At 43.7% G+C, this 27,656-nt stretch overlaps 1 protein-coding gene and 1 non-coding gene across 2 annotated transcripts; one reads left to right on the top strand and one right to left on the bottom strand.

Annotated features, from left to right (window-relative positions):
- Nucleotides 1-519: 519 nt before the first annotated feature.
- syt9a (synaptotagmin IXa) lies at nucleotides 520-20,900 on the bottom strand. The gene is made up of 7 exons (XM_053865186.1): nucleotides 20,312-20,900; nucleotides 10,759-11,254; nucleotides 9,893-10,448; nucleotides 2,762-2,882; nucleotides 2,526-2,697; nucleotides 2,318-2,447; nucleotides 520-1,118 (listed from the first exon to the last, which is right to left on the bottom strand). The coding sequence occupies exons 1-7, from the start codon at nucleotides 20,457-20,459 to the stop codon at nucleotides 1,050-1,052; spliced, it is 1,692 nt and encodes a 563-aa protein (XP_053721161.1). The 5' UTR covers nucleotides 20,460-20,900; the 3' UTR covers nucleotides 520-1,049.
- A 1,841-nt stretch (nucleotides 20,901-22,741) lies between these two features.
- Nucleotides 22,742-22,814, top strand: trnar-ccu (transfer RNA arginine (anticodon CCU)). The gene has a single exon. It is a non-coding gene; the product is annotated as a tRNA-Arg (tRNA).
- The last annotated feature ends 4,842 nt before the right edge of the window (nucleotides 22,815-27,656 follow it).

A 27,656-nucleotide genomic window follows, 5' to 3' on the forward strand; every position in this document is an offset into this window, starting at 1 on the left:
CTCTCACTCGATAGTCAGTCGAGTGAGAGCCAGCAGGTGGGACAAGCTCCACAGGGTCACTGTAAGGGTTTAACAATGTCTGCTAATGTTTGCTAGCTTTAGCATCTGCCTTAGTGCCGGAACAGTCGTCGTCTGCGGTCACGTCAAATATGCAACGTTTGATTTGTAGTCCAAATAATTGCGTGTTTTCAGAGGAAAATAAAACATAAACCACACAACAAACAAAGTCAAAACTTCGTTTTTTATCATTTAAATTGAATATGTGTGACCCAGGGCATGAGACCAAGTGGACCAGAAAATAGCTTTGGCCTCCCCACAGACTTCCCATGGACTGACCGGAATAATCTTACCTCCACCTTTTTGGAAGAGAAGATACCTTTTTACTTCATGAGAAACAACAAATCAGCAGAGCAGGAGAACAATCAAACCCTGGAGAACGGAAGGTTTTCCATGTCATTATCGTGAAAGTGAAAATACAAAAGCTTTCGTTTTCGATGGAATCCAATTTATTGACGACATTTAACAGCTCACAGATACTTTCTCGAAAAATCAACCGTCACTGCACATCAACATACGGAACGACACACCGTACTCCGAAAGTAGACTCGGATACAAATCGACGAGGAGATTTCCCACCAAGCCAAGACCTCATGCACCAAATTGCCACCAAATAAAAAAACAACTAAATAAATAAATAACTGGCAGTTTGACTGGTTGTTAGTACATTGTGCAAATACAGACTGACCTCAATAAACAAGCGACGAGACAATGTAAAAAACAGGAACGATTGTAAAAACTAAGATAAACAGACGTAAAATGTCTGTCGCAGTCTGGCTTTCTTTTTTTTCTCTTCAAGAACGTAACTTAGAAAATAAAACTTGGCAATCATTCAACATGCAACTGATCCAGTTGAGCAGCGCTCCAGATTTACTTTGTTTTTATCTTTAAATCCTTTCATCGTAAGTGTACGATATAGAAGGAGCCAGTGTCCGGAGGACGTGCCGAGGCTTGAGATTGACCAGTGTGCTTCTGTGAGGAGTCGCCCGCGGCTAGGGAGAAGGAGGCGTCTTCAAAGAGTTACAGGATCCTCCCTGGCTACTTCCTGTCGTCCCCTGGTACTGCAAAGAGGGACAAGCAAAGCAGTTTATCGTCATGTGTGCTGGCAGTCCTTTCCCCCGCTCGCTCTCCGAGCAGAAGCATTTTTGGAAGACTGACTGTGGATTAGCATTAACATCCCGGGAGTTGCCACCAACTGAAAACATGCTACTTTATCAGCACGGTAAACAAATCCGTAGCCAAAATTCACACTCTGGATTTTATTGACAATTACTACGGGATTGTCCTGCTGTAAATCAAAAATACTGCTGTATTTGTTTGATGCTTGTTTACAGCCTTGAAACCAGCTGACACTACTGGGTTGGCAAACAAACGGAAAATGGATAAAAGCTCCAACACAAAGTGGATAACTCGACATTAAACCGAACCCGCCTGCACTTCAAACATTATTGCTTCATTAAAATCCGAATTCCGTTTTGATGCCGCTCATTTTTGGCTCGAGTGCTCTCTGGAGGCTCCTCTGCCTCGGTATTTTAACATCACTGACCCAGGAGAAAATACTCATCAGCAGAGAGCAAAGACGTGCTCACGCTCTTCTCGCAGGATATTCAAACGTAGCGCTCACATTTACATTCCTCAAAGATTTGACGTCGCAATAATTGCTTTTACCACCGCAAATCCCACACAAGGGCCTCCAACTGAGATCCCATTGCTTTTGAATCAGTCGTGCCTGAGGCCGAATTACATCCGGACAAGTATTTCCGATCTCACTTGGTACTTTGCCACTGTAGGATGCAAAAGGAAAGATGATAATGATTCAGGACGACGCTGCTGGAGCTTCCAAGACAATTGTCTTGTCTGGTTGAGGGACTTGTTTAGCTCTTAAAGCCGCTTTGGAAAACATAATGAGTCCAGCAGTCTAGCTGCGGCGATGGAAACACACTTTCCAGCCAGTAATACAGTTTCCTAATCCTCCTTATTGTGTACTGAAGTGACTCATGCACGCTCCTTTTTCGGCTGTCAGTCAAGCAGAAAACGGTTTTATGCTAAAAGCAACAGCTGCAATTCAAACTTGGGGAAACTACCCAGCTGCGCTCAGATATTGAACCGATGGTGAGTCATATAACCACTTGAATGGAGTTTCCTGTTGACATTTTCTGCTCATCTTTGACATGAGCGTGGAGAGGGGGCTAGAAGTGGCTAGAAGTGGGTTGGTTGGTCATGGATTTAAGAGCACACAGACGCATCAGTAAGCATTTACCTCAACAAGTGGATGCCAGTGGGCGACAGGCTTTCTGGGATATGTGAGCATTTCGCTCCAGTGGTCTCTGCCGAGGTTGTCTGCATCGTTGCCGACCCGACACACACCGATGACCTCATTATGGCCGACACTACGGGAACAAAAGTAGACAGTTGATGACAACCAGGCTTGGACATAATCGACTGCGAAGGAAATTGCTGTTGCTGACCGGTCATAATCCATCACTGCGATCAGAAGGCTGATCTGCTCGATGTTCTCAGGTGGAACGTCAAACACAATCGCTTCATTGTAGATGGGGTTGAGCGTGTTTCTCTTCGTTGACGTCTTCCTCTTCTTCAGCCTGCGACCTTCGCACATGAGCGACACCTTCACATATGGATCTGTGGACAACAACCATGTCAGAAAACAACAACACGCTGTGGAGGTGACTTTACGGACGATTACCTGAGGCACCGGTGATGTCCATGGCCTTAAGGTTGCGAGCCTTTATCATTGTTATCGTCAGTCTTCCCGCGGTTGGAAGGTAGCAGAGAGAAAACATCAGATCCCCAAGGTCCACATTGTCCTGAGAAAAAAAAGAAAAAGTATTTGTTCCAACTTTGTTTCAGCATTTCAGGGTGTAAACATGTCAAGGTTGGTGCTATAGTTGCTATTTTGCTTCATCTATAGCTTCTGGTTGAGGCAGAAACCTTCCCTCAGTTGAGAGGATTTTGACACACTCCTGCCAAGTGTGGAACCTCCCTCTTTCAGAAGGACAAGCCCAGAACCCCTCACCATATGAAAGCTGCCTGGGATTTTGAGCATCCACCTCTCTGGGGGAGCCCAGACATGGATCTTGTTCACTTGCTCCTCAACTTGTGAGGGAAGGACCACAGATCCTATATGGACAAGAGCCCATGTACTTGGACATTTACGACATTTCAGCTGACCAAAGGCTTCTCATCCAGTTCTTTGGCAGGTAAAATGGACCAGCGTGTAGTTGCTTAACACCTTCATTCTCTAGACACCACATGAATCCATTTGAAGATTGAACAGGAAAATGACACCTCAGTTTTCTCACTGGCCCATTTTGAGAGCAGTTCCTCACACAAACACGAATGCATTCAGTTCAATGGAACTTCTTCAGACAACACACTATTTGATACTGAAGTTGAAACAGAACAGAGTTTTCTTTCTCCACACTGAAGACGTTTTTCCTTCTCCAGATATGGAGACCTTCGCTAAGCAGCGGAGAACAAAACGCTCACGTATCACTTGTTCTCAAAATAAATGCAATGAAGAGGTGAGAACCAGGAAGCTCAATGTGTCTGGTGCAGATAGCTCCGACCAACAGTTTCTCTCACTCGACTTGGCCTGGACGCCTGTGTTTAATTAGTCATTGTCTGCCAGTCATGTGAGCTGTGATTAAGAGGCGCTCGCTCGGTCCAGTCGAAGTCCGAGAGAAAAGAAAAAAAGAAAGAAGGGACAGTATTGAACCACCTGATAAGAAGTCTGATAAACATGCTGTTGCAGTCGGCCACGATGGATGGGAGCAACTGTGTCATCTCCAAACTGACACTGTTCAGTGTGGGCATTTTTAAACCTTTCAACCTGACTTTCCTTTTGAAACCAAAATGAACCATCAAATAGATATATTTATAAATAATTCAGTTTATTTCAAGTTCACAGATGAATTGGCCCCACCGTAAAATAATGCTACATTAGCATTATCCTGGAATGAACTGTAGCGCAACAACATGAAACCGGAAGATTGGTTCAGAGCAGACGTAAAGTCGACTGTGAATAGTGTTTGAGAAGCAGGGAAGCTGTCTATGTATCACACGTGACCAACACGTCCCACCGCACCAGATGTCACTCATCCTGAATGAATATTTGCAATATTTACTTGACTCCTGCAAATATTTTTGGGAAAACAGACTTTGAGAGCACACACTGTTCTATAACTGTGGTGCCGTGGGGTGAGTGTCCCGGTTCAAAAGCCAGTTTCCAATTCCACCATCTTTACCCCTCTTGATCATCCAACTTAGTCGCACCTGTCTGCCCCCTGTCCTCACTGACCACGTCCATCCATCTCAATTCCTGCCTTCTCCATTTACTCGGACTCTCCACCTGCTTCATTCTTCATCCATCACTTCCACTGCGTCGCCTCCCGAGTGACCAAACCATCTGACCTCCCGAACTGTCTGTCTAAACACATGAGCTGTCCCTCTCAGCTACTCATTCTTGTTCTCATCCTTCCCGTTGGACTCATCTTTGATTCGCTTGTCACAGATTTCAACCTTCGAATAATGAAATGCCTTCATGTTTATAATAAGCTAAAGTGACAAGGACATACAGATTTATTATGTAAACATTACAGTCACAAGGAAAATGTTTTGGCTCTAGATATTACTTTGCCATCCTCAGTTGCACTGGTTATAACTCTATAAAACACTGTAATCTCCACACTCAAACTGAAGCCGTGGTGTTACTTTTCTTTTATAGCAGCTTCATAAGAGCGTGGTGAAGCTCTTGGAGAGCTCCGACCTGCACTAAGCAACCACTCGGCTGGTCTTTGTCGTCTCACCTGGACGGCAAATGTGTCCTCTCCAGCCTCGCCACAATGAGTCCTGCCATTATCCGCTGTGTGCTACATTTTAATTGCTGTCTTGGTGCAGGATAGAAGAATTCTAACTGAGGGGCTTGTTTCTCAGTAGAAGCCTAATAATGAGTGGAACCGATCGATGTATTTGCGCTACAACAATAACAATATTTTCAGTGAAATATTGCACATTCATGTCAGTTTTAGCTTGAAATGGTTCAAGATAAATGCACACTAATAAGAAAACTAAAAGTTTAGAATGGAAGTTGCGTTATGACGTAACATTTATTTTACAGATGTCTTTCTGATGCAGGTGACAGCCTTCCCTTCCTTCCAAACATCATCAATGAGGATGTGTGACTGGGTCATTTACACCTCAGCTGTGAGCACCAATGCTTCCTCCACCGCCTTTCACAGTGTACTTTTTCACTTCGGCTGTGTCTGCTTCTATTTGCAGGGGGCTTCTTATGTGTGCTTTTCCAACTCGTAGTTGTCGAACGTTCCCCCACCATGTGCCCAGATCCAGTGAAGCAAAGCCTCCAGTGTGTGCTGTTTGTGGGCCGTCAGTGCAAACAGACTCGCTGTCTCTACGTGCAGAAGCAGCATCACTTCATCTGTCTCTTGGGACGATCTTCTTCAGAACATTCCTCTTGAGAATCTGAGTCAAATTTGCTCTCTTGCTCTCTGTCATGCTCCTACTACATAACTACAACCTCCCCTCTGTCTTCAATCTCTATTCTTAATCTCTACAGAGAGTGAAGACTCAATCCCTAAGTATGAGTGCCCAGAATATATGCCACACCCACTAACTTGAAAAAAGGAAAATAGATCATAAGCCACACCCGTCTATGCCGTACGCCTGTCTATGCAGTGATTTCTACGTCCCAATGCATGGGGATCTAGTAGTGAAAATGGGGTCCAGCATCGAAAACTCATTCTTTTATTTACATTGAACCACTCAAAATGCGCTGTTTTAACCAGCATGTCCAAAGTTCTGCCACCACACACACACTTGGCTGCTGTCTCTGGTCCACGAGGAGATCGGCTGTAGCGGACACGTGACCAAATGCGGCATATTTGAGCGTTATAAGCTAAATAAAACAGCTAATTGGTTTGATGTAATGAGGCTCAGTATTTTGCATTCTGGAACATACACATCCAGACCTGGGCAAAGTGCGGCCCGGGGGCCAAACGTGGCCCTTTGACTGTATTTATGCAGCCCTCTTGGAGTCAGAGTAAAACTATAAAACTGACATCGTTGTTGTCATTTTTGTCTTATGCATTTTTTGGTTTGTTTATTTTAGGAGTATTTCTTGTCCCTTAAAATACATCAGAATTGAAAGTAGATTTTTAAATGTATGAGAATCTTTAAATGGAATGTGGTTTAAGTTTAATAAAACACAACACATTTTTAATTGCTCACCTCTGCACTACTCCAAATCCTCATACAAGTAACATCTGACTTACGACCGGCATCGGATCCGACCAACCGGTCGTAAGTCGGACGCGAGGGTTATAGGTACTAGTGTAGTGGTAGATGGCTGTGTGAGAGTGAGATGCTGGGATGCTGTGCTGCCGTAACTGTTGTATGTGTTGCTGGGCTGCAACGTGCTGCGGTGCCAGACATTGAATAAAAAACAACCAAAAAAATCTGCTGGCTGTGGTCGTAAGTACGGGTGGACGTAAGTCGAGCAGGTTGTGAGTCGGATGTTACTTGTAGAAACATGCCCACAAATGTAGCTTGTTGCACTTTAGCAGCAGTGGCGGTTAAAGGATTCAGTGCTGTGCGCCACATCTACTCTGGTGCAGGAATCGAGCTGTCCTCAGTGAACACGCTCTCGGGTTTGTCTTTAAACCATAGCAACTGGTTTCTGAGGTTTATTCCTTGACAACGGACGGGCGGGAACGAATCAGCTGTTCCAGATTCCATCCCCGCTGGAACGATGGATTATTGCTAATGCTGACAATGATTGTTTCCTCCCATATCAGGGGGGGCATCTGCTGATTCCAAGCAGATTACACACTCGCATATTCCCACTCTGGAACTTGAACGTGGCGCCACAGCCAGCGTGTCTCTCCAGAAACCATCTACTTGTGACAGTAGCTCTCGCTAACTGCTGCGGTTGCCAAACTCCCTGCCTCCGTGCTGCTATCATTAGCTTGTTAGTGGGGCATGTTTTTTTGGTTTTGCAAATGCGATTTGGTGTCAGAGCTGTGGCGGGAGAAACCCTTGAGTGCGATCGCTCCGCTGCGGATCATCTGCTGTCAATGCTCCGTCTCTGTCTGAGCTATCAATGATGATGGCAAACATTCACCCTCCCCCACAAAGCAACTATTGACTGAGGGGTCATCTAGACGTGTTCACGTCGCTGTCCATACTGATACATCCTTGGGGTTTCTGCCAGATTGAAGGGACAGATGTGATTGCAAAAGCAGTGATCGATGCCTGTACAGCTCACAAAGACTTCAAATATCAAGTTCCAGAAAAGCACATAGTGACCTACTATTCAGTAGTTTTCCCTACTGGCTTGCCTTTCCATTTTGGGTTTCAAAAGGCTGAATTCATCTCAACATTTTTCTTTTTAGTTTTTTTTTTTTGCTTTGACTCACTCAGACTTTTTCTGCCTCTTCACAAAGAGCGCGTCTAAGTCACTGTCAGTTCCTGCCTAAGTGACTGCAAGTCCTGTTTGTGGTGCAGTGAAGCAGAGAAAGAAACTATGAGGGGTTTGTGTGACACAAGAGCAGTATCAGCTTCGTTGTCACCATGCATTTGTCTGGAAACATGAAAAGGACTGGGATTTTAATTTCAATTATTTATAATATACCAAAAAAAAAATCGATCCAAATAACTCAAACAAACACAACCAAAGCCAGAACTGGAGGAGAGAAGCACAAAAAAGGTGTTCTGCTCTGGTTCACTCATCACTGGCGCTCCTCCTCCCTGATGCTGAAACTTGTGTTTACAGATTTCACTTGAATTTATAATATTAAAATGTGATTAATCGTGATAAATTCATTATCATTATCATTGCAATAGACTTTGAATAAAGTGTAACTGCACATCCACTCATGAAAAGTTAAAGTTATTCTGTATTGTAAATTGAGCTATATTCCTTTCTCTTTTCTTTTCTTTAATGTTAACTAGGATTCAATGTTATGCAGAGATGTGCTTATAATAATTTTATAGACCAAAAATAAGGCGGCAGAGAGTTGGGGGCGCTAAACATTTACTTCTTCCTGGAGAAGGGCATAACAGAAAATAACTGAGAAGCACTGAACTAGAGCACAGCTAAAAATAAATCTTTGTTTTACATGTACAGTACCTGAAGTATATTATACCAATGATATATCAGTTAGTTTTGAATGCCTTTATATACGTCAAGGTAAGTAAACTATTACTCAGCATGATTCAGGTGAGACTCTTTTTCTTTTTTTTTTTTTTACCCAATAGTAGCTCTCTCAAATGTCAATTGTTTATGAGGACAAAACATTATGCTTTCAGATGTAGAAGGAATGTAAAGCAGCAAAAATGCCTCTGGCAAATGCAAAGACGAGGTCTCAGGGTTCACACAATTATCCCTCCAATATGCAACATTTACCGACTCCACATCTATTACTGTTCTAACAGGCCAAGACAAAATGAAACAACGCTGATAACAAACACGAGCTGCTGCTCACAAAACAAGGCCAGATGGACAGCAAGACCCCCTCACGTCCAAACATGATCTCACATTGCAAACGTGGTTTTCAGCAGACAAATATTCGCTGATGTTTGATCTGTGTAGCCAAATACTTTGCCGGTGATCAATAAAAATCAGTTCAATTATTAATAATGTTGATTTATGCAAACAGCATGAAGTCTTTCCATAAAAATGCAGTGTTTTTCTTTCCATGTAAAAGTATTCACCTTTATAAGCTGCTTGCAAGTTCCGTAACAAGGTTTACATTCGTCCAACTCATATTTCTGAGTGAAGACCAGTTTAGATCACTCCTCCTGCTGACTGACAGATCCCCCTCACAACCGGAGCTCTCAGCAGTCTCTCTAAACCAGTACACAGTTGTAACCCCGGAGTCAGGGGATGTGGTCACTTAAGAGTTTTTGTGGTGCAGATGTCTGTGTCAACACTTTCAGGGATTCCAGGAAGGAGTAAAACAGTTCTTCTCTGTGTAAACCTTTCAATGTATTTGAGTGATATTGCCATTCAGCACTTGGATGAATGAAAAATTCAATATGGAATATTGATTTACATTGAAAGAATATATACCAAGAAGAGCCAGAGTACAGACCGGTGATGGGATTGTAACTTGTATGTAAGATCAGTCTATCTCAACAGTATTCAAAATTTAAGAAGGAAATGCTTTTAAAAATACCTTGAAATGTATTAGACTCTGTCTTGAACTCGGGACTCACAGCTGCTGTGATTCATTTTTAAATATCTAATGTGTTGAATTCCCAACCTATTAAGTCTCCTGTTTTTGAAAAAAACATGGCTTGAATGGAACCTTTTGTGCCCATTAATGCACTTTATTTATGTCACAGGTGTAGCTGAAAGTGAGTCCTCTGACTGTGAGGGTCAAGCTGGCTCTAAATGCAACAATATTTCTCTCCACAAGTCATAGGGGTTGGAGAAGGAGTCTTTGTTTTTCAAGTTGAAGTGTAGAAAGGCTGGACATACATTATTTCAATACATTTTTTCAGTTTTATTGAAATGGCGTCAGCATTGTTCTGTAAGTCCCTTTGGATTTATGGCAGAAAATATACTAAAATGTGGAGGTTGGACTCTGGTCTGTCTTGACCTCTCAGGGCCTTTAACTTGACTTAGGGTTAAGTACTCTTGACTTCAACACTAGCAATTGATGCCAGGAATTATCCTTGGTGCTGCTCTGTGAAGTGAAATGTAGTATAAAAACTGGGGACAGCCATAATCTTTCAGCGGCTCAAAGATGCCACAATAGGATTAATGCCAACCCCAGCTCAGGAGCACCAGACTTACCGTAGAAACATACTGGATTTCGCGGCACAGCTTGGTCTCCCGAGGGAAGTCTGCCAGATCAAGGAAGTTGTCCACCACCACTTGGCCAATAATATCATGTCGTGAAAAGCGATCAAAGTCGTAGACACTGAAGTGCAGCTTTCTCGTGGGAAGCTCCGAGTAAGCCACAGGAAACAGGAAGACCTCATCGAAAACGGGGTTCAGTGTCTTGCGGTGCACCTTGGTCTGGTGCTTGGTCATACGATCGGGCAGCAGGTAGATCTTGACGTAAGGATCCGAAGTCCCGGAGAAGTCTTTAGCCGGGAGGTCCTCTGCTCGGTGGATCTTGACGATCAACTGTTCCAGGTCGCAGTCGAACTTGAGAACGAAGTGGAGGCGTCCGCAGCCCCTGCCTCGACGACTGCCATCGTCCCCCTCCAGAGAGCGCTGCTTGTAGAGCTCGGGTTTGAGGCGACCCAGGCCCAGACCCATTCCGGTGAGGGAGTCCTGCCTTTGGAACTGAGCCACATTGAAATCTGGGTTTGATAAATTCATATGTCGGCGGATGGACCCTTGTCTGAAGAGGACGGAGGCAGAAAACACAGGGTCACCACCGAGATTGTAAGGGTGAGAATTCACGTGAGAATAAAAGGATCTGCTTTCAAACAAGAAATTGGGATTAAGTTCATAAGAATGAATGCAATTTAGCCCTGACATCATCATAAACAATAGAGGCTTGTGTTGCGTTGTAGTTCAATTACTATATTTAGAGTCAGAAGAGAGAAGATAAAATTTATATAGTAAAACACAAATGGTTTTATTTGTCCATAGTTCAGTTTTACAAATGCTACTGATGCTCCCACAAAATGTAAGGAAAACCAACTGACCCAATTTCAGCCATGGAGCGGCCTGAGGGCGGGGGCTCCGTGGTCTGTCTTTGCATCCGTGGATTAGTGTGAACCCCGTTCTCCCGTGTTTTGTTCTGGGCGTCGAGCGGAATGTCAGGAGACGTGTGGCTGATTTTCATCGCTGCCTCCGGCGTGGCCATGACCGCAGGCGGGGGCGACACCGGCGTCACCGGAGCCTCCACTGACACCACTGACGCCACCGGCGTCGGCTCCATCGGGATGGAGCAGTGTGAGGACTCACGGCGGTTGAGGGTAGGGGGATCCACCGCGGTGTAGACCGGCTGCCGGGGTGCAGGCTGCGATGGCAGAGGGCTCATGCCGGGATTGATGTGCCCCTGAGGCTCCTTGGTCGTGGGGGAGAGTCCTCGCTCTCGCCATGGGATCCAGCATAGCTTCCAGGAGACGAAAAGTGAGACTCCAAACAGAGCTAGGCCGCAGGCAGTGACCACCAGCGACAAGAGGCTCACCGACACATCTGAGGAATCACAGAGAGAATGGAACGTGAAAACCTGTTTCACAAGAAGTCGTCACCAAGTGCTGCTGACTGTCTTTCTTTTTCAGAGGCTTGTCGGACAGCAACTCACAAATGAGGATGCAAATTAATGAAAGCTCTATTTCAGGCCGCCGCTGAATCCAGTTTGTCTTCCACTAGATCTGAGATCAAAGTCAAACGTTGGCTACTCTCAGTTGCCTTGGAAATTGCTTTTAATGAACAGCATTTTGTGTTGTGTTTCTTCTGGTGGGAGTCAAACATATCAATGGAAAACAAGAAAGTCGTTAACAATAAGCCATTGCGATGCTAGTCACAGAAATCACTGAAAGAAAAGCAGCAGCAAACACAGAATTATGAATGAAAGTTGCAAAAATCTGGAATCGCTAATGTCCCTGCTGCTGCTGCTGCTCATCCCCTCATGAAAATTCAACAGCTGTAATAAAGTTTTACGGGAACATTACAGTTTTGATGTGCCATGTAAGAATCCACGCGGATCTGAGACAGCGAGTGTTTGGCTGTGGATTCATTTATCTCAGCACCGGTTGTGCACAACACCATGAAGGCAGCGAGGTGAGGTGTGAAGCAGCACAGCCTTCGAGAGGTTCATGAATCATCTCACCAGATGTGAGGCATCCGTCTCAAGTCGCAAATCTCCCTCAGATGGAAATCCTCTACGCAAACAGCTAGATTTGTACGGGACATTGATGGAGATTGATATGTGAGAACATAAAAAGTCAGTTAAGAAACTTTCAGACAAAGAGGGGCCCTTTCACTTGACTTTATATGGCAGTCCCGGACTTTTTTTTCTTTCTGTTTTTTTTTGTTCATTCTGAGTGAACTGAAATCTCATTTTTACAATAAATTCTTTGTCTTTTTAGTTGACTATTTTACAAGTATTTTGTCCCATAAGTAGATTGAATTTGAAAATACATCTCGAAATGCATGGGAAATATCAGGGATCTTCAAATGGAATATGTTTTAAATGAAATATGACGCAACCAACCAGCTTTTTATGCATATATTTTTCATGATGTAATTCATGTTTCGATTTTATCACTTCTCTTTTGCATAATTTTCTTGTAGTTTTGAGTTTCCAGACAAATCCTTGCGTCATAAAAACAATGATTCGTTCTCTCTTCACATTTTGGAGCGCATTTATTTTGTTGGGTATTTAGTCTTTCGCCTACTGTTAAGCAAACTTTGACAGTCCATGAGTATCAATAAAGTTTTGCAGTGAGACGTCACGTTAGCCGTTAGCTCTGTTGGCTCTGCGGTGCAGACAGTCTTTGCCGTTGCGGCGCAGACAAGGATCCCTCCCTCATGGTTCTGTGGTGAAAGTGTGTGGTCAAGTTAGAGGCACATCAGGTTTAAAAACAGCTGCAGGTTGCGCATGTGAGCGGCTTCTTGGTTGTGAGTGTGTGGGAAGAGGAGTGCCGCGCACCACAGCAGCGCTGCTTTGACTGACGGACAGATCAGCGCATCAACACACTGGAGCTCTACAGTAGAGTGGATAGAAAGAATGTCAGTGAATCCATGTGATCTCCTCACCTTGGTTGCTGGTCAATGAGCTGAAACTGGATCATTTTCCCCGACACACCTGACACTCTATCACGGCACACTAGTGTGTCGCAGCAACCCGGGTGAAAAACAATCTAGACCAGTCTAGACTTTGGAGAAGGTCGGAGTTTCCATCTTCGTCCTTGAATCTTTTGAAGGATTCGTCACACTCTGCAGTGGACAGAGCTGAAGCGTGAGCCACCTTCCTCTTTTAAATGGTTTGAGCGAGTTCCTGAATGCTACTACCATATTTTAAATCCTAAAAACAGTAGCATATTATTTCAAAGCCTGCAGAATGACTTTGTAAAATCCCAGTGTCTGTGTTCTTAGTAGAACTACTGAGATGTTTTCACAGCATGTTGGTTGATGACATACTCAGACTATGCATACGATCTCGAACACAAGTGCCCTCACAATGTTTCCATGATTTTCAGAGCTCTCGTCTCGCAGCAGGTGATGCATTGTCTTCTCTCTCTGACAGCAGTGTAACAAGCTACAGATCAGACTTCTTCTGCATAATCCAACAATACAATGAATAAATAAATGCTATTCACACATTTATCTTGATAGACAGCAGTTTCTCTCCACGGAAGGTCTGTTACCCAGCAACAAGTGCGCAGCGGCGCGCGTGAAGATTTGTCCTACTTTGTTTTTCTTTTTATGAGATTTTTTTTTTCAGCCAGTTCTGAAGGGGTCATGTGAGATCAGTCATTTCACAGGCTACTGCTGTGTTTTAATAGCGTCAGTCTGCCGTATCATCCTGATCGCGGCTATTATTAACCTGCTGCGCCTCGCTCAGTGTGCAGGCGGCCAAACAGACTTCTGCCCCGCTCACATGCTGACTCGGCAACATGCCCTTGTTTGCTGGGTGAAGCTTGGTGACAGTGCAACGTCCATTAAAGCAGATTTTAAAAAACTCATCCGGGATCTTCAACGTGATGAGCAAACTAATGGAATATCAATAGTGAGTGTTGGTTCACTCGACGCCTGGAAGTCATTCCCATCTAAAATGGACGTGTTGTTTGGAAGTCACAGTCTCCGAGTCGACTTGTTTAGACTGAAGTCTTCCTCTGAGCAAAGTTCATGATAATGAATGGGATGAGGTCGGGTCTGATTCCGTCCACACAGGGCTCATAATAAACCAGTGTTTGTCTTCATCTTCCTAATGCCTGAAGCCGCAATCGGCCCGTAGCAGCCACATTGTTTGCGTCCTGGTCCCATTCCACCTGGCAAGTCAGGAAGAAAGACTCACGTGCCGCCGACGTGCTGCCAGCAAGAGTGGGGCCACATGATTAACTACACAAGCGACGCTTTTGGAGGCAAAATAAACTGTCTACAGCGTAGATTTATGGGATTCATTTACAAGTGAAACACATGGCAGCCATATTGTGGCGATAACCCAAGGCCCACCCAATTAACTCGCTTCCCCGTCTCCAGGTGGCGGCGCTTATCTGGTCTCCCTCACGTTATATGTGCGAGTAATTGCAACAAACAATCGTTGTTTTCTTTGCATGCAGTGGATCAACGTCTAAGATCTCACAGGGATTTGAACCCCCATTTTTTTTTACCTCTGCCCAGGAGGTCAGGGGCGGTGACTGTGTCTATCGATTTGTCTGCTAGCAAAAATAAGAGTCAAGATTTCAATTGTAATTTTGGCAAATGCCGTGAATGTCTCATATCTCTGAGTGCTATTTGAGTTTGCGTTGTTAGTAGGCACCTACTGGTTTAGAGGTCATTTTTTTCAAGTCTCAAGTCTTTGTTCATGAGTCCAAGTCAAGTCTCAGGATACGGTGACTGTAAACACTGGACCCATGCGGGTGAAAAGTCTATCCTACACAGTCTCTGTGAGGACAGGAGGCAAGTCAGCTGACAGGCAAGTGCTAATGCTAACGCTCCATTCTGTTTCATTGATTTACTCAGCACTTGGAGATGTCTGATAAGCTAGGTGTGGTCGATGCAACATCTTTGTTTGTCCACCCACTGACACTGCAGCTGACCACTGTGTTATTCACCCTGATAGTTGATGTCACCAGATGAAGGCTACCGCTATCTTTGCTGGGTGGACGGCTGCTTGCCGCGTGGCGCGCATGTGTATGCTAGCAATGACTGTTGGGGAAACGGTGTCAGGTGGGCAGGAGGCCAGGGTGGAAACTTACAGAATTCAAACTCAATTCACAAGTCTGAGTGTAGTCTCGAGTCTTCTGTCCCAGAGTCCAAGTCAAGTCACTGATCGGTGCGACTTATGTGCAACTCCAGTCCAAGTCCGCGTCTCTGATATGCGCCATGAAAATGGGAAGTCAATGGACTGATAACATCTGAATTGGTTGTTGCTCATGTACATTAAGCTCCAGTCTTAAAATGGTAGTGAGAGAGCGTGTTTAGAAGAAACTCCAAGAGTTATAGCTGTAGCTTCTCATTTCCATTTTTAAGGCTCGAATGCTGAAAGTAGAAATGATTGCAGATATCAATATTCCACTCGAATTCCAGAGATCTGTTTGTACTTTTATTGTCATCACTGATGAAAGACAATGTCAAGTATTAGACCAAAAAGTAAGTGCAAAACTCAAAATTGTGTCAACAGGAAAAGTCAGCAGGGTGGTGGTATCCAATGGTATCGGAACCCGATACTTATACCGGGTCGCGACAGTCCCATCTCCACAAGTGACGACTCCATGTTTTACAATATTACAATATTTGCCATACAGCCGCAAAATCATACCACATTGTGACTATGTTTGACTATATTTGATTTATGATATTTGCATTACATTGTGTCATCATTTGGGCTCCTGTTTTGAACTGACGTCCTTGATCCCAAAAGCGATGAAACGATGAGCAACCTGTGCATTCAAGATAGCGCTGCACGATGTAATTTCCACAGCCAAGTTCCAGAGGAGTGAAATGAGCAGCGGCCCTATTTTGTTCTTTGTGTTTGGCAAAATGAGCCCTATATCCACTGACAGTATGTGCACTTGGATAGGAGCTTCAGAATGTGAGTTAAACACGCTTATGTTAGACAAACAAATGTTTTGTTGTGGAAAGCTGACACTGCCGAACAGATGGTCATAACTCATGCAGTAGAAAACCTATATGTATTTGTGCGGTTGTGCCTCTGGCCTTCCCTTGCCTCACACACAGGAACAAAACAGATCTGAGCAAACTCATGAATAATACAAGAGTATGGGTAAATGCCAACATACCATTCCTGGCTCCGAGTTTGTCATTGTTGCCAACAAATCTCTTAGGCGGCTACAACCACATTGTCAAACTGACCTTCTGAAGCAGAGTTAAATTGGACTCTAAGCTAAAGGTTCTCTCAAAGCAAATGGAAAAGACTCTCCATTACAGGACAGAACTGGGCTGAATATTTCCCTTTTGCCTTTGAATTCATGTGTTTCTGCAGCAAGACAATGCTTTACAATTTGTCCACTGTTAGGATATGAAATACACGTGTCCCGTTCAGTTTCTGCTAAAGTAAGTGATGCCTACAGTCATGTAATAATGAGAGTCTAGGACCTCAAAATAGCTGACGCTGCTACGATGATGGGTCTGGATTCTGTCAAATCCGGGGCTCACAGTGCTTCTGTGTGTGGGTGCTGTCCAAAGGCCTCGCACAGGAACAGACAAACTGTCCTGTGAGAAAGCGCCAGGACTGATGCATGTGTGATTTGGGAGAAGAGATGAGCCACTTGTTATGTGAGGACACTCAGAGTGCTACTGTCGAGCCTGCAGACATTGGTCCGGTGCCTGGATATCTGAGGACACCTGGGAAGGGTTTAGACTGGATGACTACAAAGAGGCTCAGGCATTTTTAGAACCCGGCTAGTTTTCACTGGTGATGTGGTGTGGGAGGGAACACTGCTGAAAAAAAAGCAATATATGGAACTTCTGTCTCCTGAGATGCGCAGTTTGAAAGAGAAAACCACCAATTAAAGACATAAAAGCTATGCTATTTTTAGAATATGCAAGTAGGTTATGTAACTGTAGATGTATGTTTAGCTGTAGTGCCAGCATAAAGATTCCCACAGCAGGAGGGCGAGCAGCATTTCAAGTGAATTAGGGTTCAGAGTAGGGTTGGAGTCAAGACCAGGGGGTGAGACCAAGAGCAAGTCCAAGACCAAGACAGAGACCTAACTGAATACAGAACAAATTACTGGGTTGTTCCAATGATCGCACATTTATGTGTATAGAATTGGCTTCTGTATGTAGTTCAGTCTGAGTCTCAGGTCTTGGTCTTGGTCTCTCCCCCGTCATTGGTCTGGACTAAAGCCCTGAAATTCTTGGTCTTAGTCTCAGCCTCCTCATTCATCTTGTTCTTGACTTGGACTAAAGTCCTGAAATTCTTGGCCTTGGTCTCGGTCCCCTCATTGGTCTTGTTCTTGACTTGGACTAAAGCCCTGATATTCTTGGTCTTGGTCTGAGCCCCCTCATTGTTCTTGGGTTACACTAGATCTGGGGCCCTCAAAGTCTACAGTAGGCGTTTGTCTCTGTACGCCAGAAGCAGAGTCTTGGAGAGGCTGGGGTCTGGTCTTTCTGCTCATCATTTTCATTTTGCTTGATGTGGTTCTGCTTTGTATTAAAATAATCATTGTTGGTAACTTCACTTAATATGTATGTGGACCTCTTGAAGCTCTATAGAACAGGCTCCTTTAAAAAGGGCAACAAGTCGTCCCCCAAATATCTGACGTGGTCTTAAGGCCTCCCATTATGCACTAAATGTCACCCACAGTGTTTTCAAAGCATCTCACTTTGAGAGAGAGGGTTCTCTGTGGGGGGCTCTCCCTGGCTAAAATTGGGCACCCAGTGGCGGGCCACAAAACTGCATACTGAGGGCCACAAATGGACCCCAGGCCACAGGTTTGAGACCCCTGCTGTATGCTCTGGTCTTGGTCCCGGATATGGTGGTCTTAGTTCTGGGAGCAATGACTACAATTGAGCACAACATAATTTTAAGTAATGATACGATAGTAACACTAGAAATGTGGAAAAAGTATTGAGACAGCAAAACATCATGATACTTGGCCCTCCAATATACAATATAATATCAATATTTTATCTATTAGTCATTTCTTTTGTAAAGCAGTTGTATGCTGCTAGGTAAACTAGGTACAATGTTGCTTCAGTGAAAACAAAACAAGATCAAGAACTGAATTTACAATGAATGCAGAGTCATACGGCTATTGTATTTGACTCACAAGTCTCTTGAATCGTCAAACTAAAGAGGCATGAACCAACATTCAGATTAGAAATTCCATCCAAAAACATTGAGCATGTGAGTAAAAACACAGGAGGAGCTGGGTGGAGGTGGGTTGTGAGTTCATTCGACCTCTAAAAAAAAACGACCAGCTGTGCTGCGAAGATATCAGCTCATCTCTCTTTATACATATTACAGCTCTAGATTTGCTCACTGGAAGAGACACGTGTTCCTCTGAGAAATGAAGTCAGACTCTCAATTCAATGATGTGTTGAAAATATTCCCACAGCGTCTCATTTTCACTCAACTTTGTCTCAGAGGGAAGTTCAAGCCTGGAGTGTTACTTATCGAACCAGCGCCAGCGATGTCCTGCAGCGGCGGCTGAACGTCTCTCTTATTGCTTCTGCCATCTTGCTAGATGACGGATGACAGGTGAAACTGAAATTAGACCTTATTGTCGAGTCATCCTGGTGGCTAACCCTGCTAGCCACTTTATAAATGTATGGAGCTGTCACCGTCGTGGAAATGAAGCCGCACAAGATCGATGCGAGGACACGGGAGCTCGGGTGGAAAACGATTGAGACTCACACGACGTGAGTAAAGTGAGCGAGAATGAGAGAGGAGTGGACGTGTCACTGAAAAGGTTGACACTCTCATGTCCCCGTCGGTGCGAGGACACAGACACATGACTGCCTCTCTTTCAAGATGTGGCTTCGACATGATCCTGGCAACACAGATGCGTTGCAGTCGTAATGTTATTAAGCAGAAGATGATGATGAAGCTTGATGCCTTATTGGCTCAACAATAACTTCTGCATGATTGTTTTAGGAGTTAGTGACCCCTGGAGTGTGGCAATTCCATCTAGCATCATAAAGTTTCCAAAATATTTTCATGTTCTATTAGCATGACAATTGTGCTCAAGCTTGCTAAGTCCACAACCCACCCCCTCCCCTGCTCCTCCCACAATAACTTCAGGCAACCAGGTTAGTGATGGTCTCACCTCTGTTTATCTTAAAGTTATGTGGCACAGGTCTGCAGCACAAGGTTCGGGACTTAAAGTCAGTCACTAAGAAATTTTAGGAGTAAATTCACACGTTATTTCCTCGCAAAGGAGCATCATTTGTAGCCGCTCATTCCCGCTCCCAAGGCGTCCAATAGAGACCATTTGCAAGTGGACTTTTGTGTCCTATGTTGATGCCAAAGTCTGCAATCTGTGTTGCATATTGTGGCATTAAAATGTTCCCCCTCCCATGTGTGATATTCCAATATGCCAGTTAGAACCATGGCTTAACCCGAAACCCAACCTCCATCTTTCTTTCACGCCTCGCCCTTCTCTCGGTGTCAGGATATGTCGCACACGCTGGAACATGTGTCTCTATTGAAAGCCTGAGTGCAAATGTCCATCTGAAAATGTTACTTGACACCAGGGAGTGAGTGTGTTCCATCAATAGGAATTTTGTGGGGGACATGATTTGGTCTGTAATCATATTGGACACGTGTGGTTGAGTTTGATAGCCATCTTATACGGCAGTACACTGAAGTGACATCCAGTAAACCAGACTTTAGTATGTAGTTGCAAAAGATCAAAGGACAGCTCTCACAACTTCTTTTGGAATGTTTTTTTTTTTTCACTTTAACCAGCTCTGAGTGAGGATCCACATTCTTGAGCCAGAGTGTACATAATACTGCTCCAACATCTCAGCACCATTTTAAGCTCTTTCTTAGCTCAGCTACCAGTTCTGTCACTTCAAAATAAGAGCAGTAACAATGTAAGAGTGGAAGTCTGGTTCATAGGTTCGATCTAAGATCAAATGTATCTGTGTTGGCTCACTTTCAGATGGCTGTATTCCAAACGGAATAAGTCTTTTTTTTTTGCCAACAGAGCAGGAATATAAACGGATTCCACGTCCAGGTCGATTTCAGCGACTGCGAATCTCAATGTGTTTGGAGGCTCTCTCCGGAATATTGGCCGTTATGATGTAAATGCGGTGGTAAGTGCTGACTGCGCCTTTAAGTGCGCTATACCGGCTCGCAGGAGTGAGAACTACTATCTCAGTCATCATGTGGCCACGCAGCCAGCCTGCCTGGGTTATTTGCAGTGCAGTTTGTGTGCGGTTGTCAAGCGTAAAATATTTCAGTTTCACCCCAAAGAGAGCTCCATTAATTGCGAATAATTGAATGCAGCCAATAGCGCGCCGGTTCATCCAAACGCCAGAGCGGTTTCTGTGGCACTGGTGCGTAAAATGCCTGCAGAATTCCTCAATGAAACGCGAGCAGCTGTTGCTCACCTGAGTCCGTGTAGCGTGGCCGGGCCAGGTCTCGGAAATAGTAGATAAAATCCAGGCAGTTCTCGTTTTGCACTTCCCCTTTAGAGCAGAGATCTGACAGGAGTTCAAGTGCCTTTTGACAAATCTCATCATCTCTGTCTCCAGGCATTTCCCAACAGCATCCTTGGAAATGGAGGGTCTCTAAGGAAGGAGTCGCCTGCCACTACTCCACAACCGCTCCGACACGCTCCTTACACCCACAAAGACGGTGCGCATCAGAGGGAAAAAACGTCTCCAAGTGATCCGCGGCGCGCGTGATTCCGAGCAGCGCACGACTGCATGGATAAATTGTGGCAATAGAATCCGACTAACGTTCCCTTCGCGCCGCTGCCACCGGTTGAATCCACTGCGGCGATGCGCGCTGTCCACGGTGCTGAATCGTGCGCGCGCCTCACCGCCGGGCTCCCGCTCCGGTGAATCTCCGCATCAGAAGCGTCCGGACTCTCTTCTCGGTGAACGTCGAGACCCGAAGCAGAATGAAAGTGGAGCGAGCGTGTTGTGCTGCAGGGACGCGGCCGGGGGCTTCACACATCCACGGCGAACACTTCACTACGACTGGTGAGGTTTTACGTGGTTGCGCGCAGCCAATCAGAGCGTGACATGATGTGTATATAGTGAATGCGTGATAAATACGCTCGTACACTCAAACCCTCGTCACCAGCGTGTCACCGGTGCAGAATCGAACATTTGAACGCGTAGAATTCTGCAGAAGTGTTTTCAGAATGAAGTCGTCTGTGAAAATAAAATCAACAAATGCAATACCTCCTTTCTATTCTGGGTTTCACGTGCTCATGACATGCACGACGGTTCAATTCTAGAATTAATAAACGTATTAGAAAGTGGGGCTTGGACTTTTAAATGTATTACTCTTTCCAACAGAAATAAATAAACGTGTTCAAGCACACCATTTTCCTAAAAAATATATTTTAGAACACCCCCATTTTTTACTGAAAAATGATGCCATTTAATGTGTCATTGCACTCAGACGTGAAAGCATAGTGCTAATAAGCAATTGGAGTGAAAAAAAGAAATGATGGAATCCATTTATAGACCCAAATGTATTCTAAACTGTTGACTCATCAAAGTAGCAACCTTTGGCAGATATAACAGCTGAACACACACGAGGCATTCTTTCTACAATACAAATATTCTTCAGACAGTTCTTCCCATGTCTGTTGCAGAGGTTCCCATAAATGTGTGGCACTGGTGGGTTGCTTTGCTTTCACTCTTCTGTCCATTTAATCCCAAACCAGCTCAATGGGGTTTAAGTCTGGAGACTGTGCCGGCCACTCCATGTTTTCACGTTGACCAGCTCGGACTTATGTTATGGGTCAAAATCTTGTGAATGTTCTCCAACCTTTATCATCCATCTTTAGTGCTGAAAAAACCTTCACAGCTTCTGCGGAGAGCTCAATACTCAGTGTCCAAGCCAAAATAGTTCTCCACAATGAACACTGACTGAAGGCATCTGCGAGTGGATTTTTCTTTACCCAAAATATCCATAGGCCTCGGGAGATTTCCCGAGAACGATTCGCTTCTCGACTCCATGACAGGCAACTCAGTATTGCCTTTGCTGAGTTTTAATAGACGGCACTGTCCCGGCTGACTTCAGCAGCAGGTTGTCTCCCCTCCGAAAACAGCTGACACCAAGTGTGCTACAAGCTGTGTCACCTTCTTGCTCTCATAACTGCTGACACCGTCTTATGTTCGATATGAGACAGATCTGTTTTACATATTTAGGGTATATTTGAAGCTCACATTAACAGTTCAGTTATTTACTTCGACTGGTCCATTCTCAGTTGCTCTTAAAAATAGATGACTCCCCCTATTCACACTACAAGCCCCACTGTTCAAGCTGTTAAAACGAGTCCAATAAAAAATGAATCTCTAACGGATTCCAGAAAAAAGAAAAAAAAAACTGAACTGTCCCACACTTTCAGGGTGGTAAAGTGCAAATGTTTCTTTTCTTTTCTTCTCTTTTTTTGAGCTCATGCAACCAAATGATCAGATTTAGGATTGGCAGGAGGAATTTTATTTTTGTTTTCCATACAGACACATTTCCAATGCGCCTTCAGTGTGTATCTTGATGTCATCATTTTTATAATAATAGTTTCAAAAAATATATATATATATTGACATATATATTAAAAAATATATTTCTATATTGATCAAGTTATTGTCACAAGTGGAATCATGTCATACTGGCTGAGCCCTTAAAGGAGTCTTGAACTGTGTATTCGTGGTAAAAGCTGTGTGGATAGTGACGGTGGCTAATTCTTCCAGTGCTAAACTATTTGCTGCTGATATGATGCTCTTTCCTCCTCGCACTTGTTGCTTCCAGTGCAGTGTCACAGAGGGTTTTTCACAGGTGCTCTTCTGTTTATTTAACATGCCCCAGTGGCCTAATGGATAAGGCACTGGCCTCCTAAGCCAGGGATTGTGGGTTCGAGTCCCATCTGGGGTGTAGAAATATTTCATGTAAATTCCCTTGGTATTAATATAGTTTTTCTGATGCTTGTGTCTCTCCAAAATCATGAAGATGCAAACCATAGTCGTAGTTGTTTAGACATTCGTAACCAACGGCAATCTGTAGTGCTTGCAAAATCTCACTTTTTGAGTCTTGACAAGCGCCTCCTGTTTTTCAAACCCTCCTCTCAGTTGCAATATGCACCTCACAGTGTGGCAAAGTTAAAGCAATAACAATGGATTCAGTAACTGAGTTTGGAAACTTCCCTTCACCTGGAACTGAAGCGGGGGGTTCCACACTCTTGACTCGGGTAAATGCATCGCCTTTTAAAATTCAGGGAGGCAGTGCTGTCGAAGCTCTTATATTCCTCAACCTTCATTAAGCTCCCCGCGTCTCCAATCAATTTACAAGCCCACATATTTTCCTGTGCGGCAATCGATGTCTATATTGTTCAAATAACCCCATTGTGCTGGTTAAGTGTTTACTCAAGCGGACGCTCTTTGTGAAGGCGAGCAGTCAATTCCACCTTCGCTGGGTGCATTTTAGTGATTGGCATGTCATTATGAGACAAACTCTGCAGGTTTCACTTCATTACACTCCAGTAGGAGCCTTGATGCTCTGAATGTGATTCATGAGGAATATAAAATAATACATATCTTCAGCGGGACCTGGACTTGGAGCAGCATTGGTGAGCTCAGTGAGGGAGGTCGTACTGAAGCCTGTCAAACTTTTTTTCATTCATGTATTTATTCCCTCCATAGTCTCTCAGTGTCCCATTGTCTGGAGATACAGGGGGCTTTAGCCTTTAGCTGACAAATGGATTGTGAATTCTTTTCACATCTTGCTCTCCAGACAACAGGGAACCTTTGTCAGTGCAGGAGTTCCTGCTCCACTGATCCCACTGATGCACAAGACACGTGGCAGCTAGGACGAGAACAACAACAACAAACATGGAGGAATCATCCCTGAACAAAAGCAAACAAAAGCATCTGTTTGCTTTTGTTCAGGGATGTTTTTCACTACACAATGGCCAGGGTTTCCACTCCTCTGTATGGACTTGAAATTCTTATAAAATGAAAAGTCTTATACAAATATTTTCAAGACATTAAAAAAGCTTTAGTTTAAATAAGGTGATATAAAAACTTAAAAACCATCGTGATTGATTGTGCTATTGTCAAACTGATGCAGAAATAAAACAAAATAGTTTGAGAAAGCTAGCAAACTGTTAAGATCTTTTTTTTTTTCAGACCAGACGAAAAGGTCTTGAGGTCAGATCTTCTGAATATAAATTCTCTTTCAGCCTTCTGGTCTTTTTGATGCGCTACAGAGACAATTTATACCATTATGGTCCATCAAGCCTTGAAAAACATTTGACTCACTCTCGGTGGTTAGTTAATGGAATTCATGATGATTCAAAGCTAAATGATTTGAAGCACTGTGTAACTGACCTCTCAAAGGCGTGAAAAAAAAAAAATCAATCAGTGAAGCATAATCCTGAAAATGAACCTTATCATTTCATTTGTTTTATACCACCGGAGCACAGTAAGAGTTGGTAGAATTGGTGGCCTTCTCTAGCAGTTTCAAGAGGGACGAATCTGGCACTAGAGGATCCACATTGAACACGGCAGTATATGTCTCCCTGCACAAAACTCTCTATGACTTGAAAAGCTAACTTTATTTATCCCCGCCCACTGAAAACACTTTGTTTGCTCTCCTGTCATTGGTCCAGAGGAAGCCCTTCAGCCCATCTCTCTTCCACCTGGGGCGCCTCACTGCGCCATGTAAACTCCACATTTAGAAGTAAAAATCTCTCGCAGCCAAAGCTTCACCTCCTGCCGCAGCATCAGTTAAATGACTGACACTTGCTTCTGTCTCTCACCTGCTCACGTCCCTGTCTGCCAGTGATGACAGACACATCGTGGTGTGGTACTTCTCCTACAAGTGTGTTGTTCATGTGCACACACAACAGGTGTCAATAAAGATCCTAACAATGTAAAACACTGAACTAACTGACTTGACTCACATGTTACATCTGTGTCTCAGCCATGGCCGGGTCTAATAAGGAGGTGTGTGGGAGCAGGGTGTAACAGCCCATTGTAACCTGTCAGTCACAGGGACTTTGACTGGGGAGAACTTGGAAACATCGCTTCATCATGATGAGAGCATCATTTGAAACATCTGTGTGAGTCAGGAAAGTTGGATTTGGACTTTAGTTGCTTTTTAAAGAGTAAAAAACAAAGAAAAAGATGGATTAGACTGTGACATCTGAGTTAAACTCACTCTTCAATTGATGCAGTTTCCTGTAATCCATCGACAGTGTTGGAAATGTGCAGGCCATTCTCCTGACTCTTTTTCAAAAATATGTCTGATCCCTCGTGTTAATCTGCCATTTCTTTTCATCGGCCGCGGCCTCGCTCTAATTCCAGGTGTGGAGATGAACGGATGCAGCTTTGAAGATAACCAGCGGCTGACTTTGATTGTATGCGGAACATCATGGAACATGTGCGGAATGTGAAGTGCTTAGGCCTGAGCGCACGACACGTGTGATAGGGTCTTGATGAAATACAATCTCTGCTTTCCAGATTCAATCACTGGTTTACACGCGGTTTTCTCAGTCGACGTCACAAGGCAGTGTGAATGACGGGAACTAACTGATGGGAAAGTGAACTGTGAGGTTGGCACCTTCACCTGCTGGAATATTCCCAGCTGTTTTACACTGTGATGTCAGTGGCGTCACATTCTTACCCTGGAGCCTGGGACTTGTTCTTCTCTTCTGTGTTTAGACAATAGGTGTAATTACCACCATTTTTATTTTTTTTTTTTAATATGCTCTCAGGCTTGTAACTTGTGGACTCCCCCACAGCCAGGGGAGGATAAGGATCATCTCATGATATCCTGACTTGGAGGTGATAGAGTGGTGACTATCGAGAAAATACTGCTAAAAAAATACATAGATTAAAAATATATTTGATGTTGCAATAATTTAAATCTTGCTGATTGTGCATGCTTCTCTCTGGGATACAGCTTAAAAAAAAACAAATTTCCCCAGGTGCTGAGCCGTTTTTTGCTTTCACTCTTTTTCTGAAGGCTGGGTACCTCCAAGTACCAGCTCTTCAATGTGCCCCTCGGCGACGAGCAGTCACATGCAACCCCTCTCCCTGAAATTACTTTGCCTCCAACGTGTTATGAAATTCAGCATATTTTTCACTACGCGTTATTACATGCTGCACGCATATATATATATATATATATATATATATATATATATATATATATATATATATATTTTTTTTTTTTTTAAGTTTCAGGCGAGGTTTTTGAGGGGTATGACTTTATACTGACAGATTTCACTCCCATATGGATATTCCCTCTGAACATTGACGGCTGAGTCCCTAACATGGCGGTCAAACCAACCAAACAAAAATAGTAATAATTTATTAATTATTAATTAATTATTCAGCAGTCTGTAACAGGAAATAAGTGTGTGTTCATTGATGGAGGCCAGCCACCCTCTGCACACCGTCATGACGAACCAGAGGAGCTTGTTCAGTGAAGCTGAGCTGCTGCTCCCCAAGTGTCGGACCAACAGACTCAAGAACTCTTTTGTACACCATGCCATTGTACTCTACAACGCCTCACTTGGGGGGAGGAAGTAGCAGGGTACGCTACACTACATAGTAATGGACACTTGTTCAATCGTCTCTCTGGTGCAATAACCTATTTTAATCTAGTTTAATTTTATATTATTATTATTATTATTATTATTATTATTATTATTATTATTATTATTATTGTTATTATTATTATTATTATTATTATTATTATTATTGTTATTTTATTCTCTGTGTGATGCTCTTCCTGACTGCATGCCCTTTCTTGCCTCTATTGCAGCTGGAAATGTAAATTTCCTGGAGGGAGTCTTCCCAAAGGGATCAGTAAAGTCTAGTCTAAGTCTAAGTCTAAGTCTAAAGTGTAATTACTGTTGCAATACATATACAGTAGTGGAAAAAAGAATCAGAAAGTCAGGAAAGTGTTTTGGAATAACGTGCAGTCAAAAAGTAAATAAATAATAAAATAAAATAAAGCAAAATAAAAATAAATAAATAAAATAACAACAAGGCTGTTCACGAATTCAACAGTCTGACGGCCGAGGGGAGGAGGAGGAGGAGGTTTCAAATGTGACACGATCTCAATTATGATCATGGAACTATGTGCAAAAATCCTTAACAAGTAAATAAATAACCATCATATCATCAAATGAATTTGTAATAGCTCCTCCATTGGCAATGCATGGGTCGTCTGGAAACCTTTCTCCACCACTGTATATTGTCCCCCTTCAACACAGTCACACAACAGTCACTGGTTTTTCTCCTCAAGGCCCCAACATATATGTGCTTTCCCATCAAAATTCAGTTTTATTCTGCAGATTCAGTGTCAAAGATTGGACACTCGTAATTTGTGGGTCACACTGTCAACCTGCATTGGAGGTGATCGAGTTTTAGATAGATCAAAGAGCATCTAATGTCCAAATCCGACCATCCTGACTCTCTCCGTTTCCAATCTTGACCTCCTTCTCTCCATGATGCAGTAAGTCCCTCATCATGAAGATGCTCCATTTTTAAGTCATTGCTTTATCAAGTCCTCCCCCAGCGAACAAGCGGTTACAACAGCGAAGCCCAGTATCATGTCACAATGGGCTTGACTCTGCCTCCAGCGCAGCCCTGAACCCACCCACCTCCTTAGTAGAACCAGCAGTGGCTGAGACTGTCTGAACTGCATCAGATCACACATGTATTGTGTGAGTCAAGTTAGGTAGTTACACTCTTATGTTGGAGAATT

This window comes from Synchiropus splendidus, chromosome 5 (genome assembly GCF_027744825.2).
Source record: "Synchiropus splendidus isolate RoL2022-P1 chromosome 5, RoL_Sspl_1.0, whole genome shotgun sequence".
Lineage (NCBI taxonomy): Eukaryota > Metazoa > Chordata > Actinopteri > Syngnathiformes > Callionymidae > Synchiropus > Synchiropus splendidus.

Bases quoted from the DNA above. Each gene is read 5' to 3' on its own strand.
- syt9a (XM_053865186.1), bottom strand. From the start codon at position 20,459: ATGCCTGGAGACAGAGATGATGAGATTTGTCAAAAGGCACTTGAACTC. The intron at 2,883-9,892 runs GTAAGTCTGGTG...TTTTTTTCTCAG, and splicing joins AAATCCAGTATGTTTCTACG to GACAATGTGGACCTTGGGGA. The intron at 2,698-2,761 runs GTAATCGTCCGT...TGTTGTCCACAG, and splicing joins GGACATCACCGGTGCCTCAG to ATCCATATGTGAAGGTGTCG.